The sequence below is a fragment of the Microplitis mediator genome, chromosome 6 (genome assembly GCF_029852145.1).
Source record: "Microplitis mediator isolate UGA2020A chromosome 6, iyMicMedi2.1, whole genome shotgun sequence".
NCBI classification, from domain to species: Eukaryota; Metazoa; Arthropoda; class Insecta; order Hymenoptera; family Braconidae; genus Microplitis; species Microplitis mediator.
In genome coordinates this window covers 24,102,926-24,120,525 of record NC_079974.1, presented here as the reverse complement: position 1 = coordinate 24,120,525, position 17,600 = coordinate 24,102,926, and the positions used below count along the sequence as shown (strand labels likewise).

The following is a 17,600-nucleotide window of genomic DNA, read 5'->3' as shown; positions in this document are numbered from 1 at the left end:
ATCTCGCAAATCGTACTTGTCTATAGTGAGCTGTAATTAATGTTCGTTAGTCTGTAGAAATTTATTATTTATGCTAATGATCGACTCATCCGTCGTCATAATAAATGGGCTATCAGCTATCAGAAATATATCAAAGGAATACGTAAGTAGTTTTATAATTGCTGGTCATTATAGAAAAAGACGTTAAGTGGAATATTTTATTGGGGAGTCTATGAATTAACTACAGCATGCATCGCTGCGAAATATGAAAACGCTGTGGAAAGAAACTGGAAATAGTTTTAATTAGTACTGTTCTGAGAAGTATATGAGTGTGTTTTTTTTCCTTTTATAGTACGAAGGTAATTACATTTGAGTAGAATTCATTTGATAGGGTCTCCAGAAAGCCTGGCACGTCAATCGTTATTGGCTTCAGTGTTCTGTGGATTACTGTCAGCCAAAGTTTTTTCATTGCTGGTGGATGGATCGCAGATGCGTGGAATATTTCATTTGAGATGGTAGAACTCGACTGTAAGTGATTTTTGTCAATTATGTTTTTTTACGGGTAATATAATTTTTTATGAGACAAAAAAAGGTTTGCTGAATTTTGGTAAAAAGAAAAAAAAACATCGGTTTGTAAATTATGGTGGAACTGAATTTTTTATTACGGCAACATAAAATTTCAGTCAGTTAGGGGAGGGAGGGGCAAAAGGGGGTACTTAAGGAAATACCAAGTTTTCGAGGACTCAAATACGCGAAATCTTTTTTTTTTTAATGATATTCAAAGTAAATAGAAGAAATTTTCAGATACCGTTGAAAAAAAAAATTTTTCATTTCTGCGGGCAAAGTGGGGTACCCCCTAAAAAAGGTGAAAAAAAAAAATTTATGGATTTTAAACGAATTTGATTAAGTTGAATTTTTTTAAAGTAATTTATATGAAGAAAAATTCTATTTTACATGTTTATTGGATACAAAAGAAGAAAAAAAAATTTTTAATAGTTTTTATCATAAAACAAACGTCATTAATATTTTTCAACTGACAATTGATTTTTGAAAAAGTTTATCAAAAAAAATACAAAGTAACGCTTAATTATATTTACAGAAGTGATTTTGGAATGTTTAAAAACCATTAAAAATATAAAATTTTTTTTTATCAAATTTTGGGGGTACCCCGTTTTGCCCCCCCCTTCCTCTATATCAGAGGTAACTGAAATTTTTTTATCCAACAATCTGCTAATATGACAGAATATTTTATATTAGCAAAGTAAAGATAATTTCTTTAAAATTTCAGATCTATATTGATATCCTTATATTTAAAATTTTGAAAAAAAAGTGGACTGAAATTTTTGAGTTATTTTCTATAAAAACCCATTTTACCTCATTTTCTTAAATATTTATATTTTCTTACAACAGTCAGTAAGTTATCGGCAGCCCAAGTACAAACGTAAATATTTACTGTTGCACTGACTACCAGTATAGCGAATTGCACTTTAACAGTAATCGGTTCATCCTAATTTCGAAAATAAAAATTATTTTACGATCAAATAACAATCCATAGTTTATTCCTACCGATATGAGAACAATGGCACCAAAAATCATTCCGACTTTCGTCATTGTGACAGTTGTCAGTACAATCAACCGAATCGGCCGAATTACTTGTTTTCCAAATCTAGTAAACAAAAAAATTTTGTTTTTAAAGATATTTCGCGTTACTGATGCCATAAGGGCGTATCCCGAAAAAAATATCCTTGAAAAGGCATAAGGGCGTATAAAAAAATTTTTTCCGGAAATCGACGTATAGTTATGCCTGAAACGGGCAGAAATTCAAAAAAAAATTTTGGTACGCCCTTATGGCTCCCGATAGGTACCTTGAGTGCCATAAGGGCGTACCAAAAAATTTTAAATTTGAAAAAAAATTTTTTGTCGTCATTTCTACGCGTTTCAAGTAAAAATACGATGTTTTTCCCGATAGGTACCCTGAGTGCCATAAGGGCGTACCAAAATTTTTTTTTGCAATTCTGCCCGTTTAAGGCATAACTACGTCGATTCCCGAAAAAAATTTTTTGGTGCCATAAGGGCGTATAATAGGCTGATACGCGCTTATGGCATTTGTAACGCGATTTGGTTTGAGTGAAAAAAAAATTAATTAACTAAATTTACTTCAATATATCCTGATGTGTTTTAATGAAATCTTGAATTTCTTTATGACTTGCAATATTTACAGTTTCTGAAATAAGAATTTCGAATCTGGCGCTCAGGTACCAGAGAAATAATGCAGCCTGACAGTCTAAGGCCATCCCAGCTGCGCACTGGTACCCGACAATGCACTGATGCAAGTAGACAATTGTCGCAACAACCGGATGATCTACCGGAAAGGGATACACAGCATCACTGGGAAATTTTTCCGGCAGTATCAGGGGTCCCATTAAAACTGCGCTTGTAGTCAAATAATAGCTGCAAGTCATGTATCCATGGAACTTCCAACATTTGTCGACGTATTTTTGTAAGTAAAATCTTTCATTTTCATTTGAATTTCTCACAAAATTATTCAAAGACGTTCCCAGTTCCTGTTTTTAAAATAAAATTATTATCATAATTTGTTTTAAATAAATAAAAAAATCCAAACCTGTAATTCCTGACGGTAAATCCTGCAGACAATAACTTTTATAACGAAGTTAACAATTCCTGATATCAGAATAAATGATTTCATTACCACGAATGTGTCATCAATAAATTTAATGATAGAAACAATGAGCGGAAATAAAAGTCCTAGAGAAAGAAAAATTGAAAACCAGAGAAATATCTCGAAAAGTATGAAAGTTAATTTAGTCGATGATGTAGATGGAGACCAAATGCACGTAAGGTAGACAGTAAGTCTTGTAAAGGAAACAGCCGTTTCTGGTGTTACACTGAACCCTTTCCTTCCAAGTCCTTCTTTACTGGCTGTTCGTTTCATACTGATAATAAACTGGCTAATGAAACACGAAGTGCGTGGGGGCAAGTTGCTACTTATTATCGATGTACTAGATAGCAAGGCGTCTGGTATCTTGCAGTCGCGGAAAATCATGAATTTATAACTACAGTTATATTTAAGACACAAACGAAGGGTTGAAAGTTGCAACTGATACCTTCTCATACGCATAGAAAATGTAAGTTATAATTTATGCTTTCAACGCTGCAGGTTACATAGTAATTATTTTAATTGTAGTGTCTGTTGAAGTAACAAAGGAGCAACGAATAGACTTACAGCCGTGGGTGGGGTGTTAACTATTTTTAGCTGTACATTCGTAGAAACAATGAACAATAGAAAACTAAAATAGTGCGAGGGTGGCTGGAAAATCGAATTGTTATTTATAAGGTTCCAGTGCAAGGGAATATTTTAAATAAAATTTATTTTTGAGAGATCTATGTTTTTTTATTAGCAAATACTGGTATAGGCAATTATATAAAATATATATTCTGGAGATGAGTTTTAAGAGATGGGGAGATTCAGGAACTGACGGCGACTCGTGCTGCTGCGAAGCAGGAAAATGCTGCTGAGAGAAACTGAATAAAAATATTATTAGTCACAATGTATCTGATTTATTTTTAGGAGGATTTTTTACCTGAGCGTAGTATTCGTTGGATAAGGTTTCAAGAAGACCAGGGATCTTGATACTAACAGGTTTTTGAGTTCGGTGGATTACAGTTTGCAAGAGATTTCTCAGTTTTGGTGCGTGCAACCATGATATCTCAAAAATTGCATTTGACATTGCAGTGCTTGACTGTAAATAGTTTTTTTTTTTTATTGAAAATATGGTATAACATAGAAGCCGCTTTACTAATTCCAAAAAGACTTTGATTTTTTACGCCTTTTTGGTCTTCAGGAGGAATGTAAGTCCTTTTGGAATTGGTAGCGATATATTTATTCTGTATCAAATCAACTAGAAATTAGACTTTAACATCTAGCGATGTCGAAAAATTTCTATTCAATTTGGCATAGAGCTACTAAAATAATAATTTTATTGCTCACGACAGTTATCAAATTATCTGCTGCCCAAGCGCACACATAAATATTTATCGTTGTACTGATTACCAATATTGCAAATTGGATTTTAATCACCAAAGGTTCATCCTAATTTCCCGAAAGTAAAATTTTAACTAAGAACATTATTACACAATCAATTTGTGAAAATTTCTTACTGATATCAAAACTATTCCACCAAAAATCATTCCGATCTTGGTCATTATTACCGTCACAAAAGCAATCAATCGTGTTGGCCGAATCAATTCTTCAGCGTATCTGCAAAAGTAAACGTTAAAAACAGAGTAAATACTCGAAAATTTTCACTCGTCATTAACAAAAATTGATTTTTACAAAAGGATTATCTGATGTTTCTTAATGTAGTTACGTAATTCGTCAAAAGTCTTGACATTTTTTGCTTCCGAAATCAGTATTTCGAATCTGGCACTCAGATACCAGAGAAATAGAGCAGCCTGACAATCCAAAGCCATTCCAGCCGAGCACTGATACCCGACAATGCACTGATGCAAGTAAACAATGTATGAAATAATTTGATTATCGACCGGAAATGGATAAACTGCGTCAGTAGGAAATTTCTGCGGTAAAATTAGCGGTCCCAAAAGAACAGCAGTTGCAGTCAAATAGTAACTGCACGTCATAAATCCATGAAATTTCCAGGTGTTATCAACATATTTTTGCAGAATGATCTTTTCACTCTCATTAGCTTTTTTTATGAACTCGTCTAATGCCGATCCAAGTTGCTAAGATTATTAATAATCAATTCTTACATAAAAAAAAAAAATTGGTCAAAAATGAATTGAAGTACAAACCTGTAGTTCTTTGTGATAAATCCTCACAATAATGACCTTGATAACGTAATTCGAGATTGCTGACATAAGAATGAAAGATTTCATGACGACAAATGTGTCGTCTGAGTACTTTATGATCGAGGCAAGTAGTGGAGCAAATAGAGAAATTGATAAAAATATTGAGAGCCATAATATTATTTCGTAATTTATGCGGACTTTGGTTCTCTCTGTCAATGGGAATGATATACAAGTTAAATATACTGTCACTCTAATAAAATTAACAGCGCCTTCAGGTGTTACTTTGTAACCTTTTGTGTGCGCTGGTAGTTTCATGTCAATAACGAGACTGCACTGGCACCTCGATCATGAATGCGCCAGACAAAGCGGCTCCACGGGTAGGAAAATTTTGCATTAATAATGACCGATGCGGAAGTTGTCTAATGAAGGGTTGAAGCAAGTGATGTTTTCCCATACGCTTGCGTTTAATCGAACCCGTAATTTGCTCTTTCAATTCTAGTTAGAAATAGTAGAAACTATTATGTTAATTATAGGTCTGGCGACTCTACATGTCTTGTACCTTACAAACGATACTCGCACTTGCTAAATATGTATAGACAGTTGTTATATACAAGTTATATTTTGTAAGAGTACAGAGAACTTACCGTCTTTATCACGGAGTTAAAATTTTTGTCTAAGTACTAATCGTTAAAAAGTAAAACAATTTTTTGAGGTTTTATGTTGATAATATTTATGGAGTAAGGAAAAATAGTTAACATTTTTTATAAATTAACATGCAAATAAATTCTTCGCTTTGCGAAAAATTTTATCAGTGAAAGTTGATCATTTTTTTTTTAAGAATTAACGACAATGCGAATCATGAAAATGCAGCTGACAGAAACTGCAAGCAAAGTTCGTTTTAATTATTTATTTTTGTTCGCATATATATCTTGATACAAAAAAGTGACATGTACTACGGAATAATATTATTCAATGGTAAGTGTGGAGACAAGACCTGAAATATTTATAATAACAGTTTTTTGTGCCCAGTGCAGAACAACAAGCCACAGTTTCCTCAATTTCGGCCCATACATTCACGTCATGCTGAAAATTTGGTCTGACTAAGTAGGAGACTGTCAATCGATTCATTCTGCTGACAAATTTATTTGCGTACCAGGTTATGTGGTACTTCCTAAAACTTCCCTGATTAAAAAAGTGAATTGAAAAGTATTGAAAATTATTTCAATTCTTTTCAATCCCTCGGCGGTTTTGGAAAGTATTGAATGGAATTGAAATTTCGATCGTTTGAATACTTTCCAATTCCAAAGTGGAATTCGAAAGTATTGAAAAGAATTGAGAATTGAGAAGGATTCAGAAAGATTCAAAAATTTCAATTCATTTCAATCTTTTTCAATCCCACACTTGATCCGAAATGTCGGATTATTTAGGTATTGAAAAGGATTCGGAAAGATTCAAAAATTTCAATTCATTTCAATCTTTTTCTATTCCTCGGAAGTTCAGAAATTCTTTTATTATTTTGGGATTGAAAAATATTCATTTTATGTCAAAATGAAAACCTTGGGGTATAGAAAGTATTCGAAAGGATTCATTTCTCATCTTTTTCAATACTTTTCAATTCACTTTTTTAATCAGGGTTAATCAAGGAAACTCAGTCACTCTTTTATATTGAGTATTTTAAATAAAATTTATATCTGCGAGATCTAAACTTTTTTATTAGCAAATTTATTAGATATATATATCTACAGCGATATTTAAACAAAATATATATTCTGGGTATGAGTTTGAAGAGGCAGGCAAATTTAAGAATCGAGGACGACTCGTGCTGCTGCGAAGTAGGAAAATGCTGCTGAGAGAAACTGAATAATAATATTTTTAGTCACATTGTATCTAGTTTTTTTCTAGAAGGATTTTGTACCTGAGCGTAGTATTCGTTGGACAAGGTTTCAAGAAGACCGGGGATGTTGATAACAACAGGTTTTTGAGTCCTATGGATTATTACTTGCAAGAGATTTCTCAGTTTTGGCTTATGTGTCCATGATGTTTCAAAAATTGCATTTGACATCGCGGTGCTTGACTGTAAAGAGTTTTTTTTTTTCATTATTGAGAATATTGTAAAATGTAAACTTATAGACTCTGTCAAATCGACTAGAAATTAGATTTTAACATTTAATGATAAAATATTTGTAGTCAATTTGGCAGGGAGTCACTATAATAATATTTTCTTGCTCACGACAGTTATCAAATTATCTGCGGCCCAAGTGCTTACATAAATATTAATGGTTGTAACGATAACCAACATTGCGAATTGAATTTTAATCACAAAAGGTTCATCCTAATTTCCCAAAAATAAAATCTTAACTATAAACATTATTACATAATCAATCTGTTAAAAATTTCTTACTGATATCAAAACAATACCACAAACGATCATTCCAATTTTGGTCATAACTACTGTCACAAAAGCTATTAATCGTGTTGGCCGAATCAATTCATTAGCGTATCTGAAAACAGAAACATTGAAACCAATAAGTACTAGAAAATTTTCACTTTGCTTTTACGAAAATAAACTTTTACAAGAGGATTTTCTGATGTTTTCTAACATAGTTTCGCAATTCGTCAACACTCGCAATATTTTTTGCTTCCAAAATCAGTATTTCGAATCTGGCACTCAGATACCAGAGAAATAAAGCAATCTGACAATCCAAAGCCATTCCAGCTGAGCACTGATACCCGACCGCGCACTGATGCAAGTAAACGATCAGTGAAATAATTGGATTATCAACAGGAAATGGATAAACTGCGTCAGTAGGAAATTTCTGCGGCAAAATTAGCGGCCCTATCATAAGAGCAGTTGAAGTCACATAGTAACTGCACGTTATAAATCCATGAAATTTCCAGGTATGATCAACATATTTTTGCAGAATTACTCTTTCACTCTCATTCGCTTTTTCTAAAAACTCGTTTAATGCCGATCCAAGTTGCTAAGATTATCAATAATCAATTCTTACATAAAAAAAAAAAAAATTGATCAAAAATTAATTCAAGTACAAACCTGTAGATCTTTGTGATAAATCCTCACAATAATGACCTTGATAACAAAATTAGTTATCGCCGACATAAGAAGGAAAGATCTCAGGACGATAAATGTGTTGTCTGAGTATTTAATGATAGAGACAAGTAGTGGCGCAAATAGAAAAATCGATAAAACTATTGATAGCCATAATAATATTTCGTACTTAATGCGGACTTTGGTTCTCTCTGTCAATGGAAATGATATACAAGTTAAATATACTGTCACTCTAATAAAATTAACAGCGCCTTCAGGAGTTACTTTGTAACCCTTTGTATGCGTTGATAGTTTCATGTCTATATCGGGATTGCACTGGCACTTCGATCAGAAATGCGCCAGACAAAGCGGCTCCGCGGGTAGGAAAATCTTGCATTAATAATGACCGATGCGGAAGTTGTCTAATGAAGGGTTGAAGCAAGTGATGTTTTCCCATACGCTTACATTTAATCGAACCCGTAATTTGCGCTTTCAACTCTAGTTAGAAATAGTGGAAACTATTATATTAATTATAGGTCTGGCCACTCTACATGTCTTGTACCTTACAAACGATACTTGCAATTGTTCGCGTTTAGTATGTGTAGACCATTGTTGAAGAATAGAGATTACAATTTAATTTCTTTTACATCTTGCACTGTATTCAAATTGAAAGAGAAAAATAACAATTTCGAGTGTGCTACTAAGGATTAAAAAATTAAAAAAAAAGAAATAGAAAATTTTTTTTTTATAATGTTAGTTTTTGAATAACAAAACGAAAAAAAGTTTACTCTCTAAACATGAATAAGTGAAATAAGTGAATATTTACTAATTCTGAGTGCCAACCGAACCATTTTTTGGAACTAGTGGTTCGGTTTGCACTTGGAATTAGTGAATATTCACTTATCTTCACTAATTCATGTTTAGAGAGTAGCAAGATTTGAAAAATTTGATATTTACTAAATAAATGCGTAGTGAGTAATTTATAAGACAACTTGGTGAAAAATAATTCCAAAAATTTTGTTGTTGCTTTTTATTATTTTTGCTACTTTTTTTGATTTTACAAATAAATCTACATTGTAAAAAATTGAGAGTGAATTTGGAGTAATCGCGGATTATTGTATTTCAATCCGAATTCACTCCGTCACTCGGATTTCCGGAGTTTGAAAAAAAATCATTGTACACGCGGAGTAATTGGTGAGTTTTGATTTTCAGTGCAGTGATTTGGGAGTGATCTGGATTTTTTTTAAAATCCGCATTTACTCCAATTCAGAGTTTCAGTATTAAAATAAACTCCTCTTCGAAATGAGTTTTACTCCGAGGGAATTGAATAAACAAACAGTCATCAGGTCCGCTTTCACTTCGGATTTAATCTGCGGTCACTCCGTAAGTTTTTTCCAGTGTATTTAATATGATATCAGAATGAAAACAATTTTACGAATTTACGATAACTCGGAGTGCTGTAAAACTAGAAACTGCTGCAGAAAGAAACTGAAAAATGAAGAATCGTTTTTTTTTTTTATTAAAGAGCAAGTTGCGATTTTTGTCTTTTTTTTATTGGCACTGATAAAAATACATACTGATGAATAATATTGATTTGAAAGAGTCTCTAGAAGACCTGGAATTTTTATCACAACAGGTCGTTGCGTTCTACGAATAAGAAGAAGACATAATTTCCTCATTTGCTGTGTCCATGTCCAACACATATCAAATATTTCATTTGTTATAAATTTGCTTGACTAAAAAATAATAAATTTATCTTAAAACGTATTTGATTTTGATATTGTTCTGTAAAGAATAGTCCTTACAATGTCCAGCAAACAGTCCGCTGGCCAAATAGAAGTGTAAATATTCAACGTGGTACTCACTACCATTATCCCGAACTGAATTTTCCCAGCTATGGGTTCGTCCTATTAATTGTTATTAATTTTATAATTTAAAGGTTATTTTTACAATTGACGGTATACAGTTACAAATATGTATTTAACCGATAGCAGGAAAAATGCACCACAAATCATGATAAATTTTGTTATTGTGACCGTAGAAAACACCACTGCATGAATTGGCCGCGTCACCTTTTCAGCATATCTGAATAATGAATAAAATTAGCTTAAATTTACAATAGGGGAGGGTGGGGCAGAGCGGCCCCCCTAAGCCAATTATTATTTTTTGTGGCTTTCAACCATAAGATCACTTTACTTTTGTCCTATTTCGAACAAATTTATGGACATTTTGCCAAAATTCTGAAAAAATTTTTTTTTTTTGTGGGGCAGAGCGGCCCTCCTTCAAAAAGTGATACAAAAATTTTTTTTTTCGTTTTTTTTTTTTTTAAATTGTTTTCATCATTAAGAATGTATTTCTTTCTCTTGACAACTATTTTTGGTTTTATATTACTCGAAAAAAATTTTTTAAAGCGTAAAAAATCGTTCACTCTCGATTACCTTAATTACTAATTGTTATTTAATAAAAAAAAACATCAATTCTATAATTTTACTTTATTTCAAAAATTTATCAACTAAAAAAAAAAATTTAATTTTTATAAATTTTTAGTGACCAAATTTGCCTCTTACATAAAGAAACGGCCGACAAATATGAAAAAATAATTTTTTCGGAAGTTTCGGCTGGTCCATTTTGCCCCAGGTGTTATGCGTAGGGCTAGAAATGTGGAATTATAATAATTTTTTTTTAATTTGACGATAAAAATATGAAAAAATCACTTTTTCAAAATTTTGGGCTTGTCCATTTTGCCCCAAATGTCATGCGTAGGGGTAAAAATGCGCAAACATATCGGATTTATAGTAATTAGTCGAAAAAAAAAAAATTTTTTTTTTTTGATCAAAATTTCAGGGGGGCTGCTTTGCCCCACCCTCCCCTAAATAATATTTCTGTTAAAGATAATTAAGTTTTTACACAAGTAGTGATTGATGCTTCCTGATTATGTAACGCAATTCCTGATAATTTGTGACATTTTTTATTTCTAATCCTAATGATTCAAATCTGGCACACAAGTACCAGAGAAACAGCGCCATTTGACAGTCTAAAATTATTGCCGCTGAACAATGGTAGCCAATAATGGACTGATGCAAGTACACAATACATGAAACGATTTTATTTTCCACCGGAAATGGATATACTGCATCGGTAGGAAATTTTTGTGGCAACACTAGAGGTCCCAACATTATTAAGGTCGTTGTCACATAACTCCCGCAGGTCACAAAAAATTGGAACTTCCAGCACTTGTTGACATATTTTTGTAAAATAACTCTTTCACTTTCATTGGCGTTTTTCACGAAATCGTTTAAAGTCAACTCTATTTGCTGTAGTGGGCATTTAAGGTGTTAATTTATCTATTAGATTAAGACTAAAATATATTTTTGAAAAGAAACAAAATTATTTCGACATAGACCTCAAATTCTTTGCAGTATATTCTGACAATTATTACTTTGGCCAGGAAATTTGTTACTCCACATAAAACAGCCATTGATTTCATTACTATGAGTAAATTGTCAAAGTATTTTATGATTGACAGTACCAGAGATAAGATAAAAATTACTGAAAAAAATACTGATGTGTACATAAATATTTTAAATAACATAAATCGCACCTTCTTTGCACTTGGAGGTGACCATATGTAAGTCAAGAGTACCGATGTCTTGGTAAATTCAATAGCCGCTTCCGGCGTTACTTTGAATCCCTGTCTGTTGACTGAATGTTTCATATCGATGTTTGCTGTAGCGCAGCTTTATTAACTCTAAGTGAAATAAAGTGACTCGCGAATAGGAAAATTTTGCATTAATAATGACCGATGCGGAAGTTGTCTAATGAAGGGTTGAAGCAAGTGATGTTTTCCCATACGCTTGCGTTTAATCGAACCTGTAATTTGAGCTTTCAACTCTAGTTAGAAATGGTGGAAACTATTATATTAATTATAGGTCTGGCGACTCTACATGTCTTGTACCTTACAAACGATACTCGCACTTGCTAAATATGTATAGACAGTTGTTATATACAAGTTATATTTTGTATGAGTACAGAGAACTTACCGTCTTTATCACGGAGTTAAAATTTTTGTCTAAGTACTAAATGTTAAAAAGTAAAACAATTTTTTGAGGTTTTATGTTGATAATATTTATTGAGTAAGGAAAAATAGTTGACATTTTTTATAAATTAACACGCTAATAAATTCTTCGTCTTGCGAAAAATTTTATAGGTGAAAGTTAATCATTTTTTTTTTAAGAATTAACGACAATGCGAATTGTTGCGAAGCAAGAAAACGCTGCTGACAGAAACTGCAAGTAAAGTTTGTTTTAATTATTCATTTTTGTTTGTATATTTGTTTTGATACAAAAGAGTGACATGTACCGCAGAATAATATTCATTGGAAAGTGTCTTGAGAAGACCTGGAATATTTATAACGACGGGTTTTTGTGCCCGGTGCAGAACAATGAGCCATAGTTTCCTTAGTTTCGGTCCATGCATCCACGTTGTGCTGAAGATTTCGTCTGACAAAGTAGAACTCGACTGTCAATCAATTAATTTTGCTGAAAAATTTATTTGCATACCAGATTTCGTGATTCTCTCTAAAGTTATATCAGTGAGAGTTCAGTTACTATTTCAGTAGGGGAGGGTGGGGCAGAGCGGCCCCCCTAAGTCAATTATTATTTTTTGTGGCTTTCAATGATGAGATCACTTTGTTTCTGTCCTATTTCGAACAAATTTATGGACATTTTGCCAAAATTCTGAAAAAAAAATTTTTTTTTTCGTTTTTTTTTTTTTTTTTTAAATCGTTTTCATCATTAAGAATGTATTTCTTTCTCTTGATAACTCTTTTTGGTTTTATATTACTCGAGAAAAATTTTTTAAAGTGTAATAAATCGTTCACTCTCGATTACCTTAATTACTAATTGTTATTTAATAAAAAAAAATCAATTCTATAGTTTTACTTTATTTTAAAAATTTATCAACTAAAAAAAAAATTTAATTTTTATAAATTTTTAGTGACCAAATTTGCCTCTTACGTAGAGAAACGGCCGAAAAATATGAAAAAATAATTTTTTCGGAAGTTTCGGCTGGTCCATTTTGCCCCAGGTGTTATGCGTAGGGCTAGAAATGTGGAATTATAATAATTTTTTTTTAATTTGACGATAAAAATATGAGAAAATCACTTTTTCAAAATTTTGGGCTTGTCCATTTTGCCCGAAATGTCATGTGTAGGGGTAAAAATGCGCAAACATATCGGATTTATAGTAATTAGTCGAAAAAAAAAAAAAAATTCTTTTTTGATCAAAATTTCAGGGGGCCGCTCCGCCTAATTTAACTTTAGAGTGAAGAGAATAAATAGACAAAACTCGTTCAAAAGAATATTAAAAATTAAAATTCCGAATTTTCAGATTTACAAAACATTTTTTTTAAATTTCCGATGCAAGCTTATTATTTTTTCTGTGTTATATATATTGTGACTCTTCATTTTGCCTATTTTTTAAAAATATGTTAATATTTTCTTACAATAGTTATTAAATAATCAGCAGCCCAAGTGCAAACATAAATATTAACTGTCGTACTCATGACCATTATTCCAAATTGAATTTTTACTGCCAACGGTTCATCCTGTTTGTTATTAAACAGTATATAATATATATAAATATAAAAAAATTATTTTTTTACTCAGAAAAAAATAATTTAGATTCAAATCATTTTTTCTCAAAGCTAAATTATTTTTTCTTAAATATTATTTAAAAAAATTTTTACTGAAATCAAAAAAACACCACCAAAAATCATTCCGATCTTAGTCACTGAAACAGTAGAAAAAGCCATTACGCGCGTTGGGCGAATCAACTCCTCCGCGTATCTGAATAAAATTAAAATTCACAATATAATTTTATCCATTAAATTGAAAATATAAATTAATATTTACGTTAGTAGATCTTGGTGTTGTTTTATATAATGACGCAACTCGTTATAAGTTACTACATTCTTAGTTTCTGAAATAAGCAATTCAAATTTAGCGCTCAAGTACCAGATAAATAAAGCAGCCTGACAATCCAAAGCCATTCCGGCCGAGCACTGATACCCTACAATGCACTGATGCAGGTAAACGATAAGTGAAATAATTGAATTATCCACCGGAAACGGGTACACTGCGTCGGTAGGAAATTTTTGAGGCAATACAAAAGGTCCAATAATTATCGCAGTCGTTGTCAGATAGTAACTGCACGTCATAAAAAACTGAAATTTCCAGCATTTGTCGATATATTTTTGCAAAACCTGCTTTTCACTGACACTAGCTTTGTCGATGAAATCGTCAACTGCTGATCCAAGATGCTATTATGTTTATCAATAAATTCTAGATTGAAAAATCCACTGAAAAATATTTAAATACAAACCTGAAATTCTTTGTGGTAAATTCTAACGGTAATTACTTTGGCGACATAATTAGTGATGCCACAGATAAAAATTACCGACTTCATGACGATGAAAAAATTATCGTAATACTTGATAACTGAAACTACTAGAGGTAAAAATAGTGCAAATGATAGGAAAATTGAAAAATACATAAATAGTTTAAATAGTCGCGATTCATTACTCGGTGGCCATGCACACGTTAAAAATACTGTTATTTTGGTGAACTGAACGGCCTTTTCAGGCGTCACTTTAAATTCGCGACTGTTACCTGAGTCTTTCATATCGACGAGTTTGCTCTTGCGCGGTTTTACTGAGACTAAGTAAAACAAAGCAGGTTCGGGGGGTAGAGAAATTTTGCATTAATAATGACCGACGCGGAAGTTATTTAATAAAGGGTTGAAGCAAGTGATGTTTTCCCATACGCTTAGAATTAATCGAACCTGTAATTTGTGCTTTCAACTCTAGTTAGAAACGGTGGAAGCTATTATATTAATTATAGGTCTAGCGGCTCAATTTCTTGCAACTTGTTACGAAGAAATTTATTATATTTGTAGTTTGTAACATTAGTGCTAATAAAATCCAAGCATTTACAGTGCAGACAGACAAGTTAACATTATTTTGTATAGTTTTTTAATGATTCAAAGAAACTTACATAGATGACTTTTTTTAATTTCAATGCTTACAAAATTTCGAGATTATTATTTTTTTTTTATATTCAAAATTTTTTTAGGATACATAAATTTATCTATATAGGGGAAGGAGGGGCAAAAAGGGGTACTTAAGGAAATACCAAGTTTTCGAGGACTCAAATACGCTAAATCTTTTTTTTTTTAATGATACTCAAAGTAAATAGAAGTAATTTTCAGTTACCGTTGAAAAAAAAAATTTTTCATTTCTGCGGGCAAAGTGGGGTAGCCCCTAAAAAAGGTAAAAAAAAAAAATTCTGGATTTTAAACGAATTTGATTAAGTTAAATTTTTTTGTAAGTAATTTACATGAAGAAAAATTATATTTTACATGTTTATTGGATACAAAAGAAGAAAAAAAATTTTTAATAGTTTTTATCATAAAACAAACGTCATTAATATTTTTCAACTGACAATCGATTTTTGAAAAAGTTTAACAAAAAAAATTCAAAGTAACGTTTAATTATATCTACAGAAGTGATTTTGGAATGTTTAAAAACCATTTGAAATATAAAATTTTTTTTAATCAAATTTTGGGGGTACCCCGTTTTGCCTACCCTACTCCCTTTTGCCCCCCTTTCCCTTATATCTATTTCTTAATGAATAATTTTTACTAGAAAGAAATGGCTAAAGTATAATTTTTTTTTTTCAGTTGACAGAATCAGCAGCGTAGACTACTCGCAGAGTCGTGAAGTACGAGAACGTCGTAGAGAGAAACTGCAACAGGAATAAAAATATTTATCTTTAAATACTCGCTACAAGAAATTAAGCTAATAAAGCAGTCATACGGATGTGTAGTATCGCAGACATAGACTGGGCATTACTCCATGTATGGATATTGTACTTGGCGATTGCGATCGACAAATTACGTTCATTGTTGTTTTTACCAAACCAACGGAACCTTTTAGCCATTTACTGTTGTAAGCACTCCGTCCGATTGCTTGGCTCTGAAGTAAGTATTTTTTTGTAAGAAAATGATTAATGTCTTGGAAATAGGGTTAAAATAAAAATTACTGACTACTCGGATGAGGTTGTCAGCAGGCCAGGCATAAATGAAAAGCTCGATCGTTGCATTCCCAACGATGTTACCAACTCGTAGCTTAACAGACATCGGCTGATGCTGTACATAAGCATCTTTAGTCCAGTATCCAGCAACTTAAATTTTTTCCTGTTAATTACTCACACTTAACAATGCCAAACAGCCACAAATAACCCCAATCGTAGTAGTTGCTATTGTGCTCAGTGTTATATACCTTACTGCGTATTTAACTTCATTAGCATACCTACCGATTTATTTTCAAAAATCTATACAACTTATCATAATGATTATTAACTTCAAAAAGTTACCATAGTATTTTCTGATGCTTCTTGATGCACGTCACCAACTCTGTTTCGTTTGAAACCTCCCTAAAGTAATGACTTAGCACTTCAAATCTTACACAAGTGAACCATAGCAAGGTTGCCACCTGAAAATCAATTATCAAAGCCGCTCCGACGAAAATAAGAGCAATTATCTGTTGCAAGTACAATATTGTACGCAATACTTGACTTTCCACGACAAATGGATACGCGGTGTCCGTTGGGTAGGAATGTGACAGTAAAATAGGCTCTATTATGTATGACAGGCAAACTGCCCACACACTGAGACTCCCGAAGACATGAAATAAACCACTTTTCTTAATATATTTTAGTAGATATTTTTTTTCTAGTGCATCGGCATTTTTAATAAAGATTTCCATTTCGTCATGCAGGAGCTAAATCGAAAAATATTTATTTAATTAAACAAATTTTGTGTGCTAAATACTTGGGATGATTTACTTGAAGACGGTTTGACTGAAATCGGCAAATGATCAATTTCAAAAGTGCTTGAGCTGATGCACTACTCAAACAAGCAGCCTTCACCATTACTAGCGAATCGTTTCGATACACATAAACACCATTAGTCAGAGGTATGAATAACAGTAGTATTGAAATAAATGCAATCCACCAACGAACATTGAACCAAATTTTACTAATTCTGCTAAGAGATTTCGACGGAGGCCACGAACTCACTAAGTAAACGTTCATTTTGGTAAATCGCAAAGCAGCTTCGGGACTTGCTGTCAATTTCATTGTTCTGATAGATCTATAACTCTTAGTCAAGAAGTTGCTTCTTCAGTTGCACGGATAGAACTGACGGCGATTTCTTTACCCGGGTGGTGAGTCGTGGGGAGAAAAGGGGAGATTGGTTGAAATAAAAACCCTTTGTTATATTCTTCATTGTTTGTAACATATAATTATCTATAGTGTTGAGTGTAATATATGTATTTTTCCCGGTTGTTTTCTCCGAAGGCAAAGCTATATAATTATCAGAAATATGAAATTAAAAGCTGACGGAGCCTCGATAATAAAGAAAACCTAGACTACTCTTCATTAATTTTTAATAAGTTTTTTTCACCAGCGAGGGTGAGTCTATTCCTAGAAATAAATGTAGTAAAGGAAGAAAAGGTTTTAATTTTTCTTTGTTTTGTGTAACAAACTATTTTTAAATTTACACATTTTCTCCAATAAAAGTGAATGTAAGTACTTTTTATGTCGATTATGTGTATAGGTGGAAGTATATATGTGCAGTTCAAAAACAATAGACTTACTACGATACTGATTGCTTTTTTGTGACTTGAAAGT

The 17,600-nt window shown here is 32.2% G+C and overlaps 6 protein-coding genes and 1 long non-coding RNA gene across 13 annotated transcripts; 1 reads left to right on the top strand and 6 right to left on the bottom strand.

Annotated features, from left to right (window-relative positions):
* Positions 1–126: 126 nt before the first annotated feature.
* LOC130669449 (uncharacterized) lies at positions 127–3,291 on the bottom strand. Its single transcript, XM_057472368.1, has 6 exons — positions 2,603–3,291; positions 2,137–2,543; positions 1,546–1,645; positions 1,385–1,486; positions 347–505; positions 127–266 (listed from the first exon to the last, which is right to left on the bottom strand). The coding sequence occupies exons 1-6, from the start codon at positions 3,116–3,118 to the stop codon at positions 210–212; spliced, it is 1,341 nt and encodes a 446-aa protein (XP_057328351.1). The 5' UTR covers positions 3,119–3,291; the 3' UTR covers positions 127–209.
* LOC130669452 (uncharacterized) lies at positions 377–16,761 on the top strand. 2 transcript variants are annotated; one of them, XR_008990191.1, is made up of 4 exons: positions 377–507; positions 2,201–2,479; positions 15,589–15,888; positions 16,646–16,761. It is a non-coding gene; the product is annotated as an uncharacterized LOC130669452 (long non-coding RNA). The 2 variants fall into 2 exon arrangements; XR_008990192.1 differs by lacking the exon at positions 16,646–16,761 and adding an exon at positions 15,967–16,145.
* LOC130669443 (uncharacterized) lies at positions 3,349–5,257 on the bottom strand. 4 transcript variants are annotated; one of them, XM_057472360.1, is made up of 7 exons: positions 5,097–5,257; positions 4,810–5,015; positions 4,334–4,721; positions 4,159–4,258; positions 3,989–4,090; positions 3,582–3,740; positions 3,349–3,522 (listed from the first exon to the last, which is right to left on the bottom strand). In XM_057472360.1, the coding sequence occupies exons 2-7, from the start codon at positions 4,976–4,978 to the stop codon at positions 3,466–3,468; spliced, it is 975 nt and encodes a 324-aa protein (XP_057328343.1). In that variant the 5' UTR covers positions 4,979–5,015; positions 5,097–5,257; the 3' UTR covers positions 3,349–3,465. The 4 variants fall into 4 exon arrangements, with proteins under 4 accessions (XP_057328343.1, XP_057328341.1, XP_057328340.1 ...); XM_057472358.1 differs by having other exon boundaries at positions 4,334–4,740; positions 5,097–5,253; XM_057472357.1 differs by having other exon boundaries at positions 4,334–4,740; positions 4,810–5,250.
* LOC130669441 (uncharacterized) lies at positions 6,505–8,282 on the bottom strand. The gene is made up of 6 exons (XM_057472356.1): positions 7,859–8,282; positions 7,381–7,787; positions 7,208–7,307; positions 7,037–7,138; positions 6,722–6,880; positions 6,505–6,662 (listed from the first exon to the last, which is right to left on the bottom strand). The coding sequence occupies exons 1-6, from the start codon at positions 8,168–8,170 to the stop codon at positions 6,606–6,608; spliced, it is 1,137 nt and encodes a 378-aa protein (XP_057328339.1). The 5' UTR covers positions 8,171–8,282; the 3' UTR covers positions 6,505–6,605.
* LOC130669445 (uncharacterized) lies at positions 8,884–11,729 on the bottom strand. Of its 3 annotated transcripts, none has more exons than XM_057472363.1 (7): positions 11,454–11,729; positions 11,256–11,401; positions 10,760–11,166; positions 9,838–9,937; positions 9,658–9,759; positions 9,430–9,588; positions 8,884–9,340 (listed from the first exon to the last, which is right to left on the bottom strand). In XM_057472363.1, exons 1-7 carry the CDS (start codon positions 11,476–11,478, stop codon positions 9,284–9,286), a joined length of 996 nt encoding a protein of 331 aa, XP_057328346.1. In that variant the 5' UTR covers positions 11,479–11,729; the 3' UTR covers positions 8,884–9,283. The 3 variants fall into 3 exon arrangements, with proteins under 3 accessions (XP_057328346.1, XP_057328347.1, XP_057328345.1); XM_057472364.1 differs by having other exon boundaries at positions 11,256–11,341; XM_057472362.1 differs by having other exon boundaries at positions 11,256–11,729.
* Positions 11,967–14,552, bottom strand: LOC130669447 (uncharacterized). Its single transcript, XM_057472366.1, has 6 exons — positions 14,233–14,552; positions 13,764–14,170; positions 13,598–13,697; positions 13,355–13,456; positions 12,212–12,370; positions 11,967–12,138 (listed from the first exon to the last, which is right to left on the bottom strand). Exons 1-6 carry the CDS (start codon positions 14,530–14,532, stop codon positions 12,082–12,084), a joined length of 1,125 nt encoding a protein of 374 aa, XP_057328349.1. The 5' UTR covers positions 14,533–14,552; the 3' UTR covers positions 11,967–12,081.
* LOC130669446 (uncharacterized) lies at positions 15,282–17,137 on the bottom strand. The gene is made up of 6 exons (XM_057472365.1): positions 16,755–17,137; positions 16,284–16,690; positions 16,120–16,219; positions 15,955–16,056; positions 15,725–15,883; positions 15,282–15,653 (listed from the first exon to the last, which is right to left on the bottom strand). Exons 1-6 carry the CDS (start codon positions 17,046–17,048, stop codon positions 15,585–15,587), a joined length of 1,131 nt encoding a protein of 376 aa, XP_057328348.1. The 5' UTR covers positions 17,049–17,137; the 3' UTR covers positions 15,282–15,584.
* Positions 17,138–17,600: the final 463 nt, after the last annotated feature.